This window comes from Oryctolagus cuniculus, chromosome 12, assembly GCF_051225735.1.
Source record: "Oryctolagus cuniculus isolate XC-2025 breed Fujian yellow rabbit chromosome 12, ASM5122573v1, whole genome shotgun sequence".
Classification (NCBI taxonomy): Eukaryota; Metazoa; Chordata; class Mammalia; order Lagomorpha; family Leporidae; genus Oryctolagus; species Oryctolagus cuniculus.
Window position 1 is genome coordinate 72,986,581 of NC_142878.1, and position 20,015 is coordinate 73,006,595.

A 20,015-nucleotide genomic window follows, 5' to 3' on the forward strand; every position below is an offset into this window, starting at 1 on the left:
TTCAGAGAAAGGTACCTCCTTCTTTGATGGCCCATTCTTTCCACTGGGATCTCACTCGCAGAGATCTTTCATTTAGGTTTGTGGGGTTTTTGTTTGTTTGTTTGTTTCTTTTTTCCCCAGAGTGTCTTGGCTTTCCATGCCTGAAATACTCTCATGGGCTTTTTAGCCAGATTCGAATGCCTTAAGGGCTGATTCTGAGGCCAGAGTGCTGTTTAGGATTCCAATTCAATCCCATCAAGGTGGCAGGTACCAATGCCATCTCACAAGTCAAAGTGATCAATTTCCGTTCACAATTGACATAATGATAAGTCTAAGAGTCAAAGGGATCACATAAACAAGACTAGTGTCTGCTAATACTAACTGATAGAATTAAAAAGGGAGAGAACAATCCAACATGGGAAGCAGGATACACAGCAGACTCATAGAATGGCAGAGGTTTTTTTTTTTTTTTTAAGATTTATTTATTTGAAACAGAATTACAGGGAGGAAGAAAGGAGAGAATCATCTATCTGCTGGTTCACTCCCCAAATGGCCTGCAATGGCCCTGCCTGGGCCACATTGAAGCCAGGAGTCAGGAGTTTTATCTGGGTCTTCTACTTTTCCAGGTGCATTAACTGGATCATAAATGGAGAAGCTGGAACTCAAACCAGCACCCACATGGGATGCCAGCAGCATTGTAAGCAGGAGCTTAACCTGCTATGCCACGATGCCAGTCCAATAAACTTAGTTTTAAGAATATATTTTACTTAGCCTGATGTATAAAAATTATTTCAAAATAGAATCTATATAAAACAAATTGTTAATGAGATAGCTTACATTCTTTTGTGGCACTAAGTCTTTGAAATCTGGTATGTAGCTTATACCTATAGTATAACTCAATTTGAACCAGCCACAACTCAAATGCTCAGTAGCCATATGTTGCCAGTGGCTACCTAATTGGATAGCAGAGGCTCTTCACACCTCCCTCCATGCCTAAAATCTGTAGGACTAGACATTTTGATGGAATAGAACAACCAAAGTTGGAAGTTGTATAAATATGTGAAAGGCAGCAAATGATGCAGTATTGAGGGTAATAAGTGTAATGGATGAAAAGTAAAAGATGTAAATGGGAAATGTTAAAATTCGAATTTCTGAAGGAAAGAAAAAGATGGAAAACTAATTGACTGGCCAAGTGTTTGACTATGTGAGCCCAGAGCAGGCCTTTGCCCTAGCAGTTAAGAAAACCACATCCCAGGGCTGGCAGTGTGGTATAGTGAGTTACGCTGCTGCCTGCAACAACCAGCATCTCATATGGGCACCAATTCATGTCCCAGCTGCTCTACTTTCAATCTAGCTCCCTGCTAATGTGCCTGGGAAAGCAGCAGAAGAAGGCCCAAGTTCTTGGGCCCCTGCACCACATCAAAGACCAGGAGGAAGGCCAAGTCTTACAGCAAATGGAACTATGAATGTAGAAAGATCAGTCCTGGTTGTTGCAACCATTTGGGGAGTGAATCAGCAGATTGAAGATTTCTCTGACTTTCTCTTTCTCTCTGTAACTTTGCCTTTCAAATAAATAAATCAAGAGAAAGAAATAAAAAACCCGACATCCTACATCAGAGTACCTGGGTTTGATTCCTGGCTCCAGCTCCTGACTCCATTTTCCTACCAGTGCAGAGTCTGGGAGGTGCAAGTGATGGCTCAAGTAACTGGGTCCCTGTTGCCTACATAAGAGACCTGGATTGTGTTCTCATTTCCTGACTCCTGTGTATTTCAGGGTCGGGCCCTCTCATCTGCCCCTCACCTGCAAATTGCTCCCATTGTAGACAAAGATAATTAGCATGACCTGAGGAAATATCCTCTTATGAAACATTGATTTTTGATTTTTAAAGATTTATTTATTTATTTGGCATAGCATGAGACAGAGAGAGAGAGACATAAAGAGAGAGATATCTGCAATATACACATTCATTCCCCAAATGGCCACAACAGCCAGAGCATAGCCAAGTCAAAGCTAGGAGCTAGGAATTCTTTCTGGATCTCCCACGTGGGTAGCAGGGATCCAACACTTGGATCTTCTTCCGCTGCATTGTTAGGTGCATTAACAGGGAGCTGGAGCTCAAACAGAGGAATTAGGCCTCAAACTAGCACCCCAATAAGGGATGCCAGTGTCTCAAGTGGTAGCTTAACTCAGTGCACCACAACACTGGCCCTTGAAACATTTGCTTCTCTGTGGGTATTCACGGATTCAGTCAGCAAACAGTCCTCCGTAGCCTAAAGCTGAGAATGTGCACTTCCTTTCCAGCAGTCTTTTATAAGGCCACTAGGGCCATTAGTTGAAATTCATTATGTAAGTATATGTATTTTGTTGTACTTTATATGAAAAGATACTTCAAAGTAATGACCCTGTTATCAAAGGTTCCTTGAGAAAGTAGCAGTATCATATTGTCAAATATGATACCCAGTCAGAACTCCAAGACTTCAAATAAAAAATTACACACCTACATTAATTTAATCTCTTAAAGAAGCAATGAGTCTATGTGGAAAATACTAACATTCTCCAAGCATTGAAGCCAACCATTTTGCAGTAGCTTATTTAACCTTCCCAGCAACTCTATACATGAAGAGACCCCATCAGAATCCCACTTTATAGGTGAGGCATCTGGTATGCATACAGGATAAAATCTTGCCCAAGATCACAGAATTCTTTGGGGGCAGGATGAAATCCATACTTAAGTCCCTCTCAGTGCAAACCCTAAGCTTTTAATGCCACGCTATACTGTCAATCATTTCAAACCTACTAGCACTGGAAATGAACCTGATGGTTCCAAGCATCTTTATGGCTTATCCACCTGAAAACAGGACCACGCTTTCCAAGGCTCCATCTCTAAAACAATGGTTTTGTATTAAGATCAGTTACCACCACTTTCTAAAGTGAGTTAATAATGAAAAATTAAATTATTTCATTATATGCATTAGTGATTAGTAGACACTTTAATAACAGATACTATCTGTTTCAATTTTGTCTAGGCCATCTAGCCTTCCTTGACACCTTTATCATTTTTTAAAATTTTCCCTCACACACAATTAACTTGCTTTATGATTTTTTTAAATTATATTCTTCACAGTATTTAAGGGATTCAGAACTATGACTAATGTGACTTCCAGACTGAAGTACAAATTTACCCTGTCAGAGAAAAAGAAAGTGAAAAAAAAATGGAATAAAGTTTTAAAATCTACTTCTGCTAAGTTTTCCAGGGATATTTATACTATTGTGTAGAAATGTTTGTGTATTAAAGCATTTATAATTCTAGTACCATTCTTAAAGATGGTGTTTCTTTATTGACAGATGAATTTAAAAGCAATAAAACACATATGTTATGGTAGATACCCCATTCTAAATTTGACTATAAAGTGCATACAAAGGGGTTGGCACTGTGGCACAGTGGGTAAAAGCCCTGGCCTGCAGCGCTGGCATCCCATATAGGTGCCAGTTCAAGACCTAGATGCTCCCTGCTAATGTGTCTGGGAAAGCAGTAGAGGACTGCCCAAGTCCTTGGGCCCCTGCACCCACATGGGAGACCCAGAAAAAGCTCCTGGCTCCTGGCTTCAGATTGGCTCAGCTCAGCCATTCCAGCCATTTAGGGAGTGAACCAGCAATGGAACACCAACCTCCTCTCTCTCTACCTCTCTATCCCTCCCTCCCTCCCTCATCCCCTCCTTTCCTCTCTTTCTCTTTCTTTCTACCTCTCTCTCCCTCTACCTCTCTCTGTAACCCTTTCAAATAAGTAAAATAAATCTTTTTTTTTAAAGTACATACAAAAATCTTATCACTATCACTTGACAATAATGTGCCAGAAGCCTCTCTTGTGCTGGGTATTTTTGGCTTATAGGATAGAATGTCAGACCCCCAGGTATCTCTCAAACAGGTGTATTGGGTTTGATTTCTGGCCCCAGCTCCTGACTCCAACTTCCTGTTAATGTAGACTATGGGAGGTCTAGATGAGTTCCCAGCTCCAGGTTTCAGCCCCTCAACTGTTGCCAGCATTTTGGGAGTGAATCAGTGGGTGGGAGCTCTCTCCTCCTTTCACTCTTTTTTTTTTAAACTGGTAGAGTTAGACAGTGAGAGAAAGACAGAGAGAAAGGTCTTCCTTCCGTTGGTTCACCCCTAAATGGCCGCTACAGACGGAGGTACACCGATCCGAAGCCAGGAGCCAGGTGCTTCCTCCTGGTCTCCCATGTGGGTGCAGGGGCTCAAGCACTTGGGCCATCCTCCACTGCCTTCCTGGGCCACAGCAGAGAGCTAGACCAGAAGAGGAGCAACTGGGACTAGAACCCAGTGCCCATATGGGATGCCGGCACCGCAGGCGGAAAATTAGCCAAGTGAGCCACAGCACCAGCCCCTTTCTTTCACTCTTGCTCTCTCTCTTAAAAAATAAGTGTCTCTTGTAATATCTCCCAGAAATTATGAGTGATATAATTCAATGAAATCTTCAAGAAACCTCTTACTAGATACAAAATATCACATGTGTACCAAATCTAAATAGTATTAGCTCTAGAAATGCAAGATAAATCTGTGCTCCACAAGAGAAATTCCAAAGGAATTTGAAGTAGATGTTCAGTGGGTAGCATCACATTTGCTGAATATAAAAAGATCCATGAAGATGAGAGGGAATTACGTTTAAATTTTTAATAAAACCAAGAGGGGGGAAAATATACATTTAATTAAAAGGGAAAGACATTAAGTAATACCCGGCTTGGGGGGTGCCGGAATCTTCAGAATAACGAAAGTAACGTGTTTCTTACCTGCTATCCTTGAGCACTTCCGACTGCCGATTATTCACTTGATCATCACTCTTATGGCGAAACTGAAAAAAATCGATGTGTTTGTGAGAAAACACAACAAGTTACACTTTGTTAACCCAAATACGGATACTAGTAATACTATGAAATCGTCTGTTGGACAATATTGCCACTGGCCCAAGATGAACTCAATTTATACTTACCTTGAGCCCAGGTTCTTGTTCAAAATCTGAATCAAGACCCATCTCACCCAACCTCGTTCTGTCACTAATATAATAAGTCTATCCATATGCTCTCCACTGTCCACATATTATTACTTGATATGCTCTATACTCTGATGTCTAGTCCCAGGGAAAAAAAATACATTAATTTTGATGTCTTCAACCAGGAATGGGGTCTTCCATGTCTCTCACATATGTGCTCAATACTTTACTGAAACACCATTCACTCTGTTTTATGGATTTCTTTGAAGTCAAGAAATTACTTATAACATGTATTTTTATTCTCCAGAAATTCTAATTGTTAACAGTGAACTTATGAAATATTGAGCATTTTAAACAGAAATCAGAATGCAATAGTGAACCATATTTGGTGTGTATTTGTCTTTTATACCCAGTGATCATGTTTCTTATTGTATACCCCAGTAATATAAACACCTTATATTGCTTGGAGAAGCCCAAATATTATGAGCTTAATAGTTGACTCATGAACTAGAAGCCGTTCAGATAAATCTGTCTACATGAACTGTCAACATTATATACTACTAGGCTAAAATAGAGGCAAGGGTACTATAGAGACAATAGTACAAATAGCATACAAACAGACTAGCTAGAATAGAAACAAAGTTATTTTAACAAATTACCCAAAATGGAATTCCTAGGTAGTGCTTTTTTTGTTTCACTCAAAATGTTGTACCTGGGATGAGCATTTAGTCTCTTAATTAAGATGCCCATGCCCCATGTCAGAGTACCTGGGCTGGATACCCAGCTACCGCTCCTGACTTGGGCTTCTTGCTAAACAGACCCTGGGAGGCAGCACTGATGGATCACATGGTTGGGTTCCTGCCACCCCTTTGGGAGACCTTGATTGAGTTCCAGGTTCCCAGCTTAGCCCAGTCCATTCTTGGCTGCTGCAGTCATTTGGGGAGTGAAGTAGCAAGTGGAAGCTAGCTAGTGCTAACTCTATCTCTGCTTTTTATATAAAACAAAAATAATTTTTTGTGACAGGCAGAGGGACAGTGAGAGAGAGAGACAGAGAGAAAGGTCTTCCTTTTCCGTTGGTTCACCCCCCAGTGGCCGCTGTGGCCGGCGCACTGCGCTGATTCAAAGCCAGGAGCCAGGCGCTTCTCCTGGTCTCCCATGCAGGTGCAGGGCCCAAGCACTTGGGCCATTCTACACTGCCTTCCCGGGCCACAGCAGAGAGCTGGCCTGGAAGAGGGGCAACCGGGACAGAATCTGGCACCCCAACCGGGACTAGAACCCGTGTGCTGGCGCCGCTAGGCAGAGGATTAGCCTATTGAGCCGCAGCACCAGCCCAAATAAATAAATTTTTTAAAAATAGCCTTCAATCAGTCCTCTTGTTCTGTTTTCCCATACCCTTACCAAACCCATCCCAATCATTCTATTGCACTATGTATAGTACACACACACAGAATGGCAAGTTTTAGTTAATGGATATTACTAGGAAAAATAAGAAAACAAAGCTATGTAACATTTTTTAAAAAAATAGTTTACAATATTGGTAGAGGAATAAATTAAGTTAGTCCATCTATTAACATGCAAACTTCTTCCTGCCAACAGAATGATAGAAGTGGAAACACTATTTTATCTAAGTGCAGGCTTTGGAGGGGTTGCAGAATATTCCTTCTGGTCCTCCGTGTCTACAACCTATCTCCTCCTTGCTCTGTGCCAATGAGAAGCTGGCCTGTAAGGTCATTGCCTGTGACTTCTTTTTGTGTATGGCATAGAATTGACACTTGCAGAATATCTGAAAGGCAGAAAAGAGTCAAATTGGAGTACCTATTTCCTGGCTTCTTCTATCTACATTGGCAATAGCTGCTTTCATTGGCAATAGCCCCAACTGCTGCAAACAACCCTCAACTATAGCTCCGAATCTGGTTAACTGCTGCCTTTATCTGCCTCTTCAGGCATGGAAATATTATGCCACCCATGGTGCTACCATATATGATATATTTTGCCTATACTCCTTATTAGTGGTCCTTCCGTTATTAAATCCTCCAATCTTCCCCTTTTCAGAGAGATATCTTTTTCTGCCAGGACCCCAACTGATAAAGATACAGTTATTAGTTTGGCATATATCATCACGAAAATAAACTCACATTTCAAGTATTAACTACAGTAAGATCAAAAGATGATGTAGGGCTGGCACAGTGGCATAGCGGGTAAAATCACTGTGCACCAGCATCCCATATGGGTGCCTGTTTGAATCCTGGCTGCTCCATTTCTGATCCAGCTCCCTGCTGATGTGCCTGGGAAAGCAGTGGAGGATGGCCCAAGTGCTTGGACTCCTGTACCCACAAAGGAGACCCAGAGGAAGCTCCTGGCTTCAGTCTGTCTCAGCCCTGGCTGCTGTGGCCATCTGGGGAGTAAACCAGCAGATTTTAAGATGATCTTAATGGCTTCTAGTTGATGAGTTAACTATTAAGCTCATAATATTTGGGCTTCTCCAAGCAATTTAAGATGTTTAGATTACTGGGGTATACAATAAGAAAAATGATCACTGGGTATAAAAGACAAATACACACCACTTGCTACTTCACTCCCCAGATGACTGCAGCAGCCAAGAATGGACTGGGCTAAGCTGGGAACCTGGAACTCAATCAAGGTCTCCCAAAGGAGTGGCAGGAACCCAACCATGTGATCCATCAGTGCTGCCTCCCAGGGTCTGCTTAGCAAGAAGCCCAAGTCAGGAGCGGTAGCTGGGTATCCAGCCCAGGTACTCTGACATGGGGCATGGGCATCTTAAAATCTCTCTCTCACTCTCTTCCTCTCTCCCTCTCTCCCTCTGTAACTCTGCCTTCCAAGTGAAAAAAAAAATCTTAAAAAAAAAAATAAGAGGATGTAGTTTTTATTCACATTAGTAAGCAACCTAAAATGATCCCCTAAATTGACTAGCTGGACACCATGGGAAAATATCAATCAGCTTATCCCTCAGAGCTGAGTAACTCATTCTCTGGGCCTCAAACAGAACGACTCTCACTTCTATTCAGACTTTGTCAAGGGGTCTTTGTATAGGAGAAGTTAAAGTCCAGAAGCTTTAAAAATTGTCATCTCACACCCAAGCTGACTGTTCTTGGCAACTTCTACCCTGGAAGTAAATACAAAATCTTACAGGGAAAGGGCCCCAGGACAAGAAGGGAGCATTCGTTGTGTGCTCGTTGTGAACCAGGCCCTGTGCCTCATGCTTCGCACTTATCATCTCATTTTGTCAGTGTTGATGCCATTGCAAAAAGGAAAATGTCAGATGTTAACTGGTTTGCCTCATGTAACACTGCTAGTACGTGGTAGGGTGAGGTATCTTTCCCCCAAGCCCATGTTCTTTCTACTCTACCATTTTATTGTCTATGAATTATGACTATAATAAGATATTTAAAGCAAGTATGTGGGAACTAACGCATCTATTTCCCCGAAAGATTAGGAAACGGGGGGATATCACACATTTACTCCAATGAGTGAAATCATTGTTAAAATTTCCTCCCTTAGATTTAAGTTTGAAGCTAATTGCCTATTGTTTGTAATGTCCTTTCTTTGTCCTTGGAGAATGGAACTCTTTAACCTTTAAAACAGATGTATTATGTTTGGAAATACATGAAAGCCATTCTTAGAAAACAGGTTTGGTTAATAAAATTTTTAATAGGCTGAGAAATGACAGTTGTTTCTAAAGCTGGATGAACATCAGGTCCTAAGACTGGCTTTGTTCTGTATAATGTATACCGACCATTAAGACAATTCTGGAAAGCAGTGGAGGATGCCCAAGTCCTTGGGCCCCTGCACCTGCATGGGAGACCAGGAGGAAGCTCCTGACTCGTGGCTTAGGATCGGCGCAGCTCTGGCCATTGTGGCCAATTGTGGAGTGAACCATCGGATGGAAGACCTCTCTCTCTCTCTCTACCTCTCCTGAATTCACTCTCTATGTAACTCTGACTTTCAAGTAAATAAATAAATCTTTTAGAAAAGACAATTCTATAACAGAGACTCCCCAAATAATCCAAACAATGACAACCTATTCCAGGAATATTCCAAACTGACTACTTTAACAGGAAATTATGTCAGTATGGATGGGTCCTGTGTGTTTGTGAAAAATCCAACCTCAAAGGTTTTGGTCACAATGTGCACTATTAAGTGGGATAGACATTTCATTAAGAATGAAGAATTATATCCTGTGTATACTGTAGAAACATGGTATATGAAGATAAATGCATTACACTTGTATGCAATTTCAAATGATACAAATTTTTGATTTATCAAAAACTTATAAATAACTGATGAAATATATGAATCAACTTGACAAGTACAAATTGTCCCATTTGCCTTTCCATACTCAACCACTCATAGCAGACCTAAGTTCACACTTTAGCCATACAGCCTTCTGTAATTTTCTCTTCCACACTCTACTTCCCTATCAACCTAGTCTCTCGTTGAAGGGGATCTTCCTTGCATTAAGAAATGAGATGTTGTCTGTTTTTAATTAAGATTTACATGACATTTATCTCATATTATTATTATTCATATACAAGTCCTATTTCCTCCTATTGCATTTTAAGCTTTTCTTAAACTTCAGTTTAGATGATTCTTTCATTTTTGCATCCCCCATATAGCTTAACACAAAGAAGTGTAGCATATAAAGGCCAGTTCTCGCAAGCCAGTTTGTCCCAGGTAGACTATAAGAGGTTAAACCCTAAAACAACCACAAAAAATAGTCTAGTGAGCTTAATGGGATTCCAAAAAAAATCTAAAATTGGGCCCAAAATGAAACAAATAGCCAGTGGGATATAATAAATCATCAGCAGATTAAGCTTCTGCCTGTGGCACCAGCATCCCATATGGGTACCAGTTCCAGTCCCAGTAGCCCCACTTCCAATCCAGTTCCCTACTAACACAGAGGATGGCTCAAGTCCTTGGGCCCCTGCACCCACATGGGAGACACAGAAGAAGGTCCTGGCTCCTGGCTTCAGATTGCTATTGAAGCCACTTGGGGAGTGAACCAGTGGATGGAAGATATCTCCCTCCCCCTCTCCCTCTCCCTCCCGAACTCCTCCCTGCCATAACTCTGCCTTTCAAATTAACCTTTTAAAAAACAAATAAACCAATCAACAGCAAGATGATAGAATTAAATCTAATTATGATGGCATTAAATATAAATTAGTTAAACATTCCAATTAAAAGGCATAGATTGGGGCAGGCGCCGTAGCTCACTTGGTTAATCCTCCACCTGCGGTGCCAGCATCCCATATGGGCATCGGGTTCTAGTCCTGGTTGCTCCTCTTCCAGTCCAGCTCTCTGCTGTGGCCAGGGAGGTCAGTGGAGGATGGCCCAGGTGCTTGAGCCCTGTACCTGCATGGGATACCAGGAAGAAACACCTGGCTCCTGGCTTCAGACCAGTGCAACACTGGCCATGGCAGCCATTTGGAGGTTGAACAAACAGAAGGAAGACCTTTCTCTCTGTCTCTCTCTCTCTCACTGTCTAACTCTGTCAGATAAATTTTTTTAAAAAATGCATAGATATTCAGATTGTATAAAAAAAATTACCCAACTATATTCTTTCAAGAAACCCACTTAAAGACACAGATAGGTTACAGTAGGAAATGTAACCAAGGAGAGGCCTTAGATATGCTATGTAAGTCATTTGCATATATATAGTTAATGAGATAACTGCCCATACAATAACCCAGGGTGATATTATAATTTGTGTGGATTTTGAATGTTGGTTTTCCCAACACTGTTTTAAATTTTTCAATGACTTTTTCTTTGTTTTTAATTTATATTTTAAGGAATACAAATTTCATGGAATGACTTCTTTTGGGATTAGCATATTTCAAAACTCTCTATTACCCTATATCTCACTTATTTACATTAGTTTCATGATTTTTGAAGCTATTTACTTGTAAAGCATCTGGTGAGTTGAGCAGAATATGTGAGAGTACCTAATACTTACCTATTCCCAAAACTTAAAGACATACAAGATAAATAATACTTTACTGAATGTGTGTCTAATTCTAGTTCACCCTTCCATGAATTTGTTGTATTTTGATTACCAAATCACTAGCTCTTTACAAGCTCTAGTTTCATTATCTATAAAATGGAGAAATAAGTCTACTGAAGACTTCTTGCTTTTAAAAAGGCTCTGGTTCTGTGACATCAGTATTAATTACTAAGTAGCAAAAGAATTTTCTATGCTATTGGCTGAAAGAGATCATGCAGAATTTCGAATAGATATCATTTTCCACTTCCAAGAAGACACAATCGAAATCAAGACCTCAAGAATTCTCATGAGCAAATACTCACATAGTCATCTGTAGCATCTTTGACAGCTGTCATCATTATTACCAGGACCAAAGGTACAAAGGTGGTAAACCAGGTCAAGGAGGAGATTTCTGGAATTAGCTAAAACAAACATTTCAAATACTTTAGGATAATATATATCATCCAAATTCTTGTCATTGGCAGTTATTTTCAGCTATTCATAAAAATGTAAAATTATTTTCAATTATTTATTTGCATTCTATTATCATACACATAGAATAGGAATATCATTGAACCAGGTTTCAAACTACCTGACAAAAAATACAAATTTTACAGAGAGTTGAGAAGTAGATCTCTCAAAATCATCTACAGAAGATCTTTCCTCAGATATTAAATGTCACATGTAATTTTCAGGTTCTCCTCTCAACTTTTAACCAACTTTCTCCTCACCAATTCCTCGAAAGAGTTTCTTCGAGCATCTACCCTGCACTATACCCTGTGTCAAGTACCTTCTATATAGTACAACATTTGATCCTCAGCGGAAGACCACCAAGTTAGATTCTGTATTAGAATTGGTTTGCATAAACACATAGCATTTTTAATTCTGTGTAGTTAGCATCCCTGGGAGTATATGATAGAGAATATATTACAAATAGTGACCTAAAGCACAGGATGTCCTATTTCCATTCCATAAATTAAGTATCTGAGGGTTACAAAACTGAGCCATAAACATACACTGCTGAAGTTTAAACCTTAGTTTCTTTCTTACTCCAAGCCTATTCCTTTGTAACTCCAAAGCCCCTCAGTGAAAAGAGGCTTAGTGACCATTGACATAACTCTTGGACAGATGATTTTTTTTTTTGACAGGCAGAGTGGATAGTGAGAGAGAGAGACAGAGAGAAAGGTCTTCCTTTGCCGTTGGTTCACCCACCAATGGCCACCGTGGCCAGCGCGCTGCGCCGATCCAAAGCCAGGAGTCAGGTGCCTCTCCTGGTCTCCCATGGGGTGCAGGGCCCAAGGACCTGGGCCATCCTCCACTGCACTCCCTGGGCACAGCAGAGAGCTGGACTGGAAGAGGAGCAACCAAGACAGAATCCAGCACCCCAACTAGGACTAGAACCCGGGGTGCCAGCGCCGCAGGCGGAGGATTAGCCTATTGAGCCGCTGCGCCGGCCATAGACAGATGATTTTCAAAGGTGCTTCATTTTGGAGCTGGTTCAGGGTCATCAGGCAGGGAGGACAGCATGAAGATTGTCAGTAGACAGAAACCAGGCCTCCTCAGTACAACTCTAAGAGGTACACATTTGGCCTAAGGGTTAGGATACTTGTGTCCCACATCAGAGTGCCATGGGTTGAATCCCAGCTCTGTCTCCGGATTCAAGATTCCTGCTAATGTAGACTTTGAGAAGGCAGCAGTGATGCCTCAAGTAACTGAGTTCCTGCCATCCATGTGCAAGACATGGATTGAGTTCTCAGCTCCCAGTTCCAGTCCAGTCTTGGTCATTGTGAACATTTGGGGAGGGAACCAGTGGATGGAATCACTAAATAAATAAATTAACTTCTTTAATAAACAACTCCAAATGGAATCAATTTTATACAACATGTTTCATGCAAGATTTTCAAAAAATTTAAAAGTCTCTGAGATAGTAGCAGCACCGGGCTAGGTGGCAGAAAAGCTGGATTTCAGTCCAAGTTTACCATTAACTCATGGTGAGAGCTTTACATGTGACCTAACCTCGCTGGGTCTAATTTCTTCATCAAAAAAGAAGAGAGGTTGGACTAAACCATCCTGAAGGTCCCTTCCAGATATAAAATTCTATGAATAAAAGCCTCTGACCACAAATAAGAAAGCTATTAGGAAATAAACAAAATTCTGGAATGGGATGAAGAAACCAAAAACAATTTTGTAAGAGGATAAAAGAGGAAGAAATCTTGGATTCTAAGGTTTCTTTAATAAATAGTAAGATGTTAATTCATTTTTTTCTTTTGTTTTTTTTTATTCTGTTTTTCCCCTGATCCACATCCAGTTCTTTTCAATTCTACTCCTCTTTATTGGGGAACCGCCCCATCCCCTCTATTTTCAAGTCCACAAAATTTCAGTACAGATTGAGTCCATTCTGACTCCAGGTTTTGGCACACAATGTAGGTCAAGTCAATCACTGCCCCAAATTCTTGAGCCACAGTGATTGGTTTATGAGTGAAGCTGTCACCCCAATCGGAGTTAATCCCAAACTTTTGCTACAAAAGATGGCCCCAAGTCCTTTGGCACCTGTCAATCACATGGGAGACCTGGATGAAGCTCCTGGCTTCTGGCTTCAGCATGGTTCAGGCATGGCTGTTGAAGCCATCTGGAGAGAGAATAAACAGAAGACTTCTCTCTCTCTGCCTTTGAAATAAGTAAATCTAAAAAAAAAAAAAAAAAAGAAAACACTTTTGCTGCAGCAACAATAAAAAGTAACACACTCTCTCTTCCCCCTCTTCTTCCTCCGCTTTCTCCTGTGTTAGACTTGAGTTGGAGCTAGGAAAATAGAAATTTAGAGCTGTCAGGATTACCAGGTAGAGAGCCTACCTTAGAGTCAAGCCAAGATGAAAGAAAATAGAGAAAGAGAAACCACATCCCAATAAAATTGTTATTGCTCATGAATCCAGTTATACTGGAAATGTCATATATGCCCCTGAATATAGTCACCTTTTATATAATTTAGATTTAATTTATAATCAAAAATTCCTTTTTAAAAAACATTTATTTTATTTGAAAGCCAGAGTTACACGGAGAGAGGGAGAGAGCAGAGAGAAAGAGATATCTTCCATCCACTAGTTCGCACCCAAAATGGCCACAATAGCCAGGCTGAGTCAGGCTGAAGTCACCAGCCAGGATATTGATGCAGGTATCCACATGCTGGCAGGGGCCCAAGCACTTGGCCATCTTCCACTGCCTCTCCCAGGCCATTAGCAGGAAGCTGTATTCGAAGTGTTACAGCAGGAACAAGAACCAATGCACAAAAGGGATGCTGGCATTGCAGCCGGCAGCTTTACCAGCTATGCCACAACACCAGCCCCAAAAGATGGTTAATGCAAAGTTATTCAATTAAAGAAAAATAGTATTCAAAGCTATTAACCTAGATGACACATGACTAGTCAACCTTCTTACCTTATATAATTAATACAAAGTCCAGAATGTTCTGAATCTATAAGTTTCATGTGACAAAATTACCCTAAAATGAATACTGTGGAAATAACTGGCTAAGGTGAGCACACATGTATGTGTCTTCCCTGATTTATCCCCTCTTCCTTCCCAAAATATCAGTAAGAGCTCAAATTTCAATTAACCCAAATTTCAGATAGGGAATAAAGAAAGGCTATTTGTTTCCAATTAACACTTCACGCTGTAAAACTCAGCATCCAACAGTGAAATAACATATAATACCCATCAAATATTTTAATTCATAAATTATGTCATTATTCTCAGAAAAATATGAGATTTGCCAAATTGAGTTCCACAACCTGCTCAGTCTTAGCCAGCTAGGACTCTGCCTGGACTCTGGCAATCCCTGTACTGTCAAGATGAGAGGGAGGTAAAGAAAGGAGAGAAGCTACAAACAGCAATTTTTAGGCTCTGGTTTGGTTCAAATAAAGTGCAAGCCTGCATTTTTAAATGACCTCAGAGTTTAAGATGATGAATGTACTCTTTTTTACCCATTCTGAGTCCTCCTACATTTGTGACAAGAACCAGCAATAATAACATTAAAAATCTGATAAGGATGATTTTACTGAATCATGAAAAGTTACTAAATTACCTTATTTTTTTCAAATACATGAACACTTTTATGAAACAGATATTGAATACATACAATCTAAACATTACCTGTAAAATCAGAAGAAAAAGGAAGTAGGCATTTGCCACTCTTTGGAACTGTTCAAATAAATTAATTGGCAAGAAGGTGAGAAGGTTGTACTTGGATGTGTGAATACGATTGTCCTGAAAAAGAAATAGCATGGTGTTAGTTCGGAAGAAAGTATTGTTCATTATCAGAAATGGCCCTAAAATTTACAAAGCTGAGCATGAGCAGTGCTAGGGCAAGAAAAAAGAAGACAGTTATGCAGAAAATGTAAAACTCTGTGGCCCAAGGCCTTCAGTTTTCCCAAAATGGCATGCTCCTCGTACTAACTAAAATTGCTATTCATTGCCATAAAGTCACCCTTGACTAAAAACATCACGTGCAAAAGTCCACTCTCAAGACTGAGACTTTGACACTTATACATTCAGTCATTTTGCACTTGTGGCTTGAGTATCTATTGTAGGCAGAAACGGAGCTTACACAGGTCCCACCAGCTAGAACACTGAAGACTATCTAGTCCACCTTTCCAAAATACAATTCCTCTAAGGGCCTGACAAAGGACTCCCTCAGTCTATTTTTTATAAGAACCCAAGTGCCTCACAAGGTAACCAAATCCCATTTCAAATGTTCCTGTTTCAAAGTGGGAATTGCTAGAAAGGTCTTCTGTTCACAGATTTATTTACTTATTTAAAAGACAAAGTTAGAGAGAGATGGAGAGATATTCCATCTTCTGCTTCCCTCCCCAGATGGCCAAGACTGAGCCAGACTGAAGCCAGGAGCCTCATATGGATCTCCCAAGTGGGTAGCAGGGGCCCAAGCACTTGGACCATCTTCCTCAGATTTCCCAAACCATTAGAAGAGAGCAGGATTGGAAATGGAACAGTTGGGACGTGTACCGGTGCCCATAGGGGACGCCTACCTCACAGTTGGTGGCTTTACCCACTATGCCACAAAAGTGGTCCCTGGAAAAATCTTTCTTATAAGAAACCCCAAAATCTCCTTCTCTCTGACTTCTTGCCATATGCCAAGTTCTTGCTCTGGGGTCACCCAGACCAAGTCTGAGGTCCTTCTAGGTTGATAACCTTCAAATAATTGAAGAACGCTTAGTGCACTCCCGTTCATCTTCACTACTCTGACTAGAAGATCCCAAAGCTCTCAACCATCTCAAGACTCATTTTGTAGACATTTTTTCCCAGTCAGTCTCTTTGAGATCCATCCCCATTTCTTGGCATCTCTCATGAAACATGGCATCTAGAACCAAACACCACCAAACCAAACACAAATTGCAGATCTGGTCCAACCAATCCTTGTACAGTCAATTTACACTTGATGTTCAATTTTCTGAACTTTTGTATTAATGTGCCTTAAAATTTCATTAGTATTTTGACAATTGTATCTCACTGCATATTCATATTGAGTTTTGATCAACTCCTAGATCAGGTAAGCATTTGGCCTAGGGATTAAGACAACACTTGGGACGTTCACATTCCATAATCAGAGTACCTAAGTTCAAGTCCAGCTCTGGCCCCAATTTCAACTTGCTAATGTGCACCTTGGAAAGCATCAAGTGATGGCTCCAGTAGTTGTGTTCCTGCCACCCATGCAGGACACCCAGATTAACCTCCTAACTCCTAGCTTCAGCCTATTGAAGACATTTGATGAGCGAACCAGTAGATAAGCTTGCTCTCTTCCACTCCATTTCAAATAAATTACATAAATAAAAATTTTAAGTAATATCACTAGATCATTTTATGGAAATCTCTATTAAATTTCCCTTTCTAAACAATTATAGCTATTCTTAATAGACATGTATTTATTTGAAAATCAGAGTTACAGAGAGAGAGGGAAGGAGATGGAGATCTTCTATTCACTGGTTCACTCCCCTGCTGCAAAGGCCAGGGCTGAGCCAGGCCAAAGTCAGGAGTCAGGAGCTTCATCCAAGTCTCCAACATGGGTGATATGGGCCCAAATACTTGGACCATTCTCCACTGCTTTCCCAGGCCATTATCAGGGAACTGGAACAAAAGTGGACTAGCCAGGACACAAACCAGCACCTATATGGGATGCTGGCATCATAGGCAGTGGCTTTACCTATTAAATCACAACACTGGGCCCTACCATTTATTTTTTAAATAATGATGTATTTAAATATGTTTTTCATGTATATTCCTATTCTATGAGTCTAATAAGCAATTATCTTTTCATCTTGAATATACTATCTAAAGTATTAAATATTCCTCCCACTTGCATGTCATCAAAAAAATTTCAAACACATGCCTTTTAATCTTTGGGAGGTTATTCTTCCAACCCTGTAGACAAATGACACTAAAAAGTACAAGGCCAAAGGAAAAAAAAAAGTAAAATAATAAAAATCCCACGAACTACTAGATTAATGTTAACAGCTCTTTAAGGTATAAAATAAAACATATTATGTATGCTTTATTTAACCATTTACAAATCCATCTAACTGTATTCCCTTGAGGCTTAACTCTATCTTATCCACAAAGATAGCCTAAGTAGCTTGAGCTGATGGGTCTTGCTGAAATTTAGCATGAATATGCTCAGAATACTATTTTTTAAGTGAAGTTAGCTTGTTTGACCTGTGTTAAGTGAGCCTACACTTGCCCCTCTAATGACTACGAACCGGCTAAAGAAAACAGAGGCATCTGGTAGATGACTGCTCTTAACAATTCCCAGGGATCAAGGTGTCCAGCTGTGTGCCAGGATGAGGGGAGTCAGGAAAAAACCCAGCGGAGAGCCAGGGTTTTTTAGTGTTACTCACTCAAGAGTTCTCTGTGAAGGAAGGCTATAAGAACTATCAATCGTGACATGATTTTCCAAAGGGACTTGGAGAAAATAAGAGGGAAGAAGAAAGCAAAGGAGAAAAAATAATGAACTAAAAGGATATTGTATTCCGTATTCTGTTTTACATCGTCCTTCTAAGTTAAAACTAAAATAGAGCTGAAGCTGGTATCCTGAGAAAAGGAAAGATCCAACACCTGGGACGGACAAAACCCCTGCCGCAATCACGAGGAAACTCGCCTACAAAGCTGAATTCCACGCAGGTGAAGAGCTAATTTTGTGGGATGAAGTGATAACGCCCAACAGAAACTGGGCCAATGTTCGCCTACTTATTTAGTTTGACATATAGCAAATGGGTGTGTGTGTTCTCCTGGCTCTGTTGTAACTTAGTCACAGATGATGCAAACCCTCACAGCTTTGCCTAGGAACAAGGAACGAGGGCTCCCCCTCCTGGAAAAATCTCTAGATCCATTTACTTTTCTTCATTTTTCAGTCAAAAACAAAACAACATGCACACCTTTTTCCATTTCCCCTGCCCTTAAATCAGGTACGTTAAGTCATTTTGTTGAGCCTGTGGACTTACAGTCAGATTTTAGTATAAGTCATTCCATAATAAAACACAAGTCTCCACCTCTCTCCTCTTAAACTACTTTTCCACCATGGACTACTAGAAACATGGCCATCCGGAAACAAAGGAGCGGGTGGAAGGAGTGGCACGTGGAGGAGCCATGTAACATCTCTGGCGCTGACAGAAGCCGGGTTAGAAGCCATGGTTTTAGTTTCTTAGCCAGTGGGCTGGTTAATTAGCCCCGTGAGAAGGAGGCAGTCTCAGGCAGATAGTCATAGGCAGTGCTGGACCAGGACAAACCACACACATATTGAGAAAGAGCCTTCCCCTAGAGGAACATGGGAAACCACCTGCTCCTGGTAGGAAGATCACTTCTGAGGGGGAGGAGGGCAGAGCTGAGGCCCTGTATTCCTCCAAGACTGACTCATCAGATAAGTGACTCCCTCTGCCCTGGGGCAGGGTGAGTAAAAGGTTAAACCATCACCAGCAGTGCCGGCATACCATATGGGCACCAGTTGGGGTCCCAACTGCTCCAGTTCTGATCCAGCTCCCTGCTGATGACCTGGGAAAGCACTGGAAGATGGTCCAAGTGGTTGGGCCCATTCCACCATGTGGCTACTTGAATGGATGGATATCCTGGTTCCTGCCTTCCATCTGGCCCAACACTGGCTGTTGCGGCCATTAGGGGAGTGAACCAGTGGATGGAAGATCTATCTGTCTCTGTCTTGCCCTCCCTCTCTCTGTGATTCTGACTTTCAAATAAATAAATAAATAAATATTTAAAAATATATAAATAGAGGCCGGCATTGTGGCACAGCAGGTTACAGCCCTGGCCTGAAGCGCCAGCATCCCATATGGCCACCAGTTCCAGTCCTAGTTGCTCCACTTCCGATCCAGTTCTCTGCTGTGGCCTGTGAAAGCGGTGGAAGGTGGCCCAAGTCCTTGGGCTCCTGCAGCCACATGAGAGACCCAGAAGAACTCCTGGCTTCGGATCAGCACAGCTCCAGCCACTGAGGCCTCCTGGGGAGTAAACCAGCGGATGGAAGACCTCTCTTTCTGCCTCCCCTTCTCTCTGTAACTCTTTCAAATAAATAAAATAAATCTTTAAAAAATAAATTAATTAAATAAATGGGTAAAGAGAGGAGTGTCATACCAGTAGAGATTCTTCCACCTGGAAAGCAATGTCAGGATGAAGACAAAGCATTGCTCCTCTAAAATACAGTAATACAAAAGTGGACAGATGACAACACATTTGGGAATCTAAAAAAGGGATTATAAGGCTGGAGAGGTCAGCACAAACTGGGGCCAGAGCGAGAAGTTACTTGGAATCTGTTCTACAATCCTAGTCCTTACCAGATAAAGTTAAAACCACAACTAAGGGGCCAGTGCTGTGGCACACCATGTAAAGCCACCACTTGCAGTGCCAGCATCTTATATGGGCTCCAGTTCAAGTACTGGCTGTTCCACTTCTGATCCAGCTCCGTGCTAATGTGCCTGGAGAAGCAGTGGAAGATGGCTGAAGTTCTTGGGCCCCTGTACCCACAT

General features: G+C 41.1%; 1 protein-coding gene across 5 annotated transcripts in view; it reads right to left on the minus strand.

Annotated features, from left to right (window-relative positions):
* ATP8B4 (ATPase phospholipid transporting 8B4 (putative)) overlaps positions 1-20,015 on the minus strand; it is a 259,760-nt gene that overhangs the window by 181,538 nt on the left and 58,207 nt on the right. For 4 of the 5 annotated variants that reach the window (XM_051822381.3, XM_051822379.3, XM_051822380.3 and 1 more), the window contains exons 4-6: positions 15,127-15,240; positions 11,304-11,402; positions 4,783-4,844 (exon numbers count right to left, since the gene is read on the minus strand). In XM_051822381.3, coding sequence (XP_051678341.3) covers positions 4,783-4,844; positions 11,304-11,402; positions 15,127-15,240 — 275 coding nt within the window. Of the gene's footprint in view, positions 1-4,782; positions 4,845-10,214; positions 10,353-11,303; positions 11,403-15,126; positions 15,241-20,015 lie in introns of all 5 variants that reach the window. The other variant, XM_089310299.1, reaches the window with a different exon arrangement.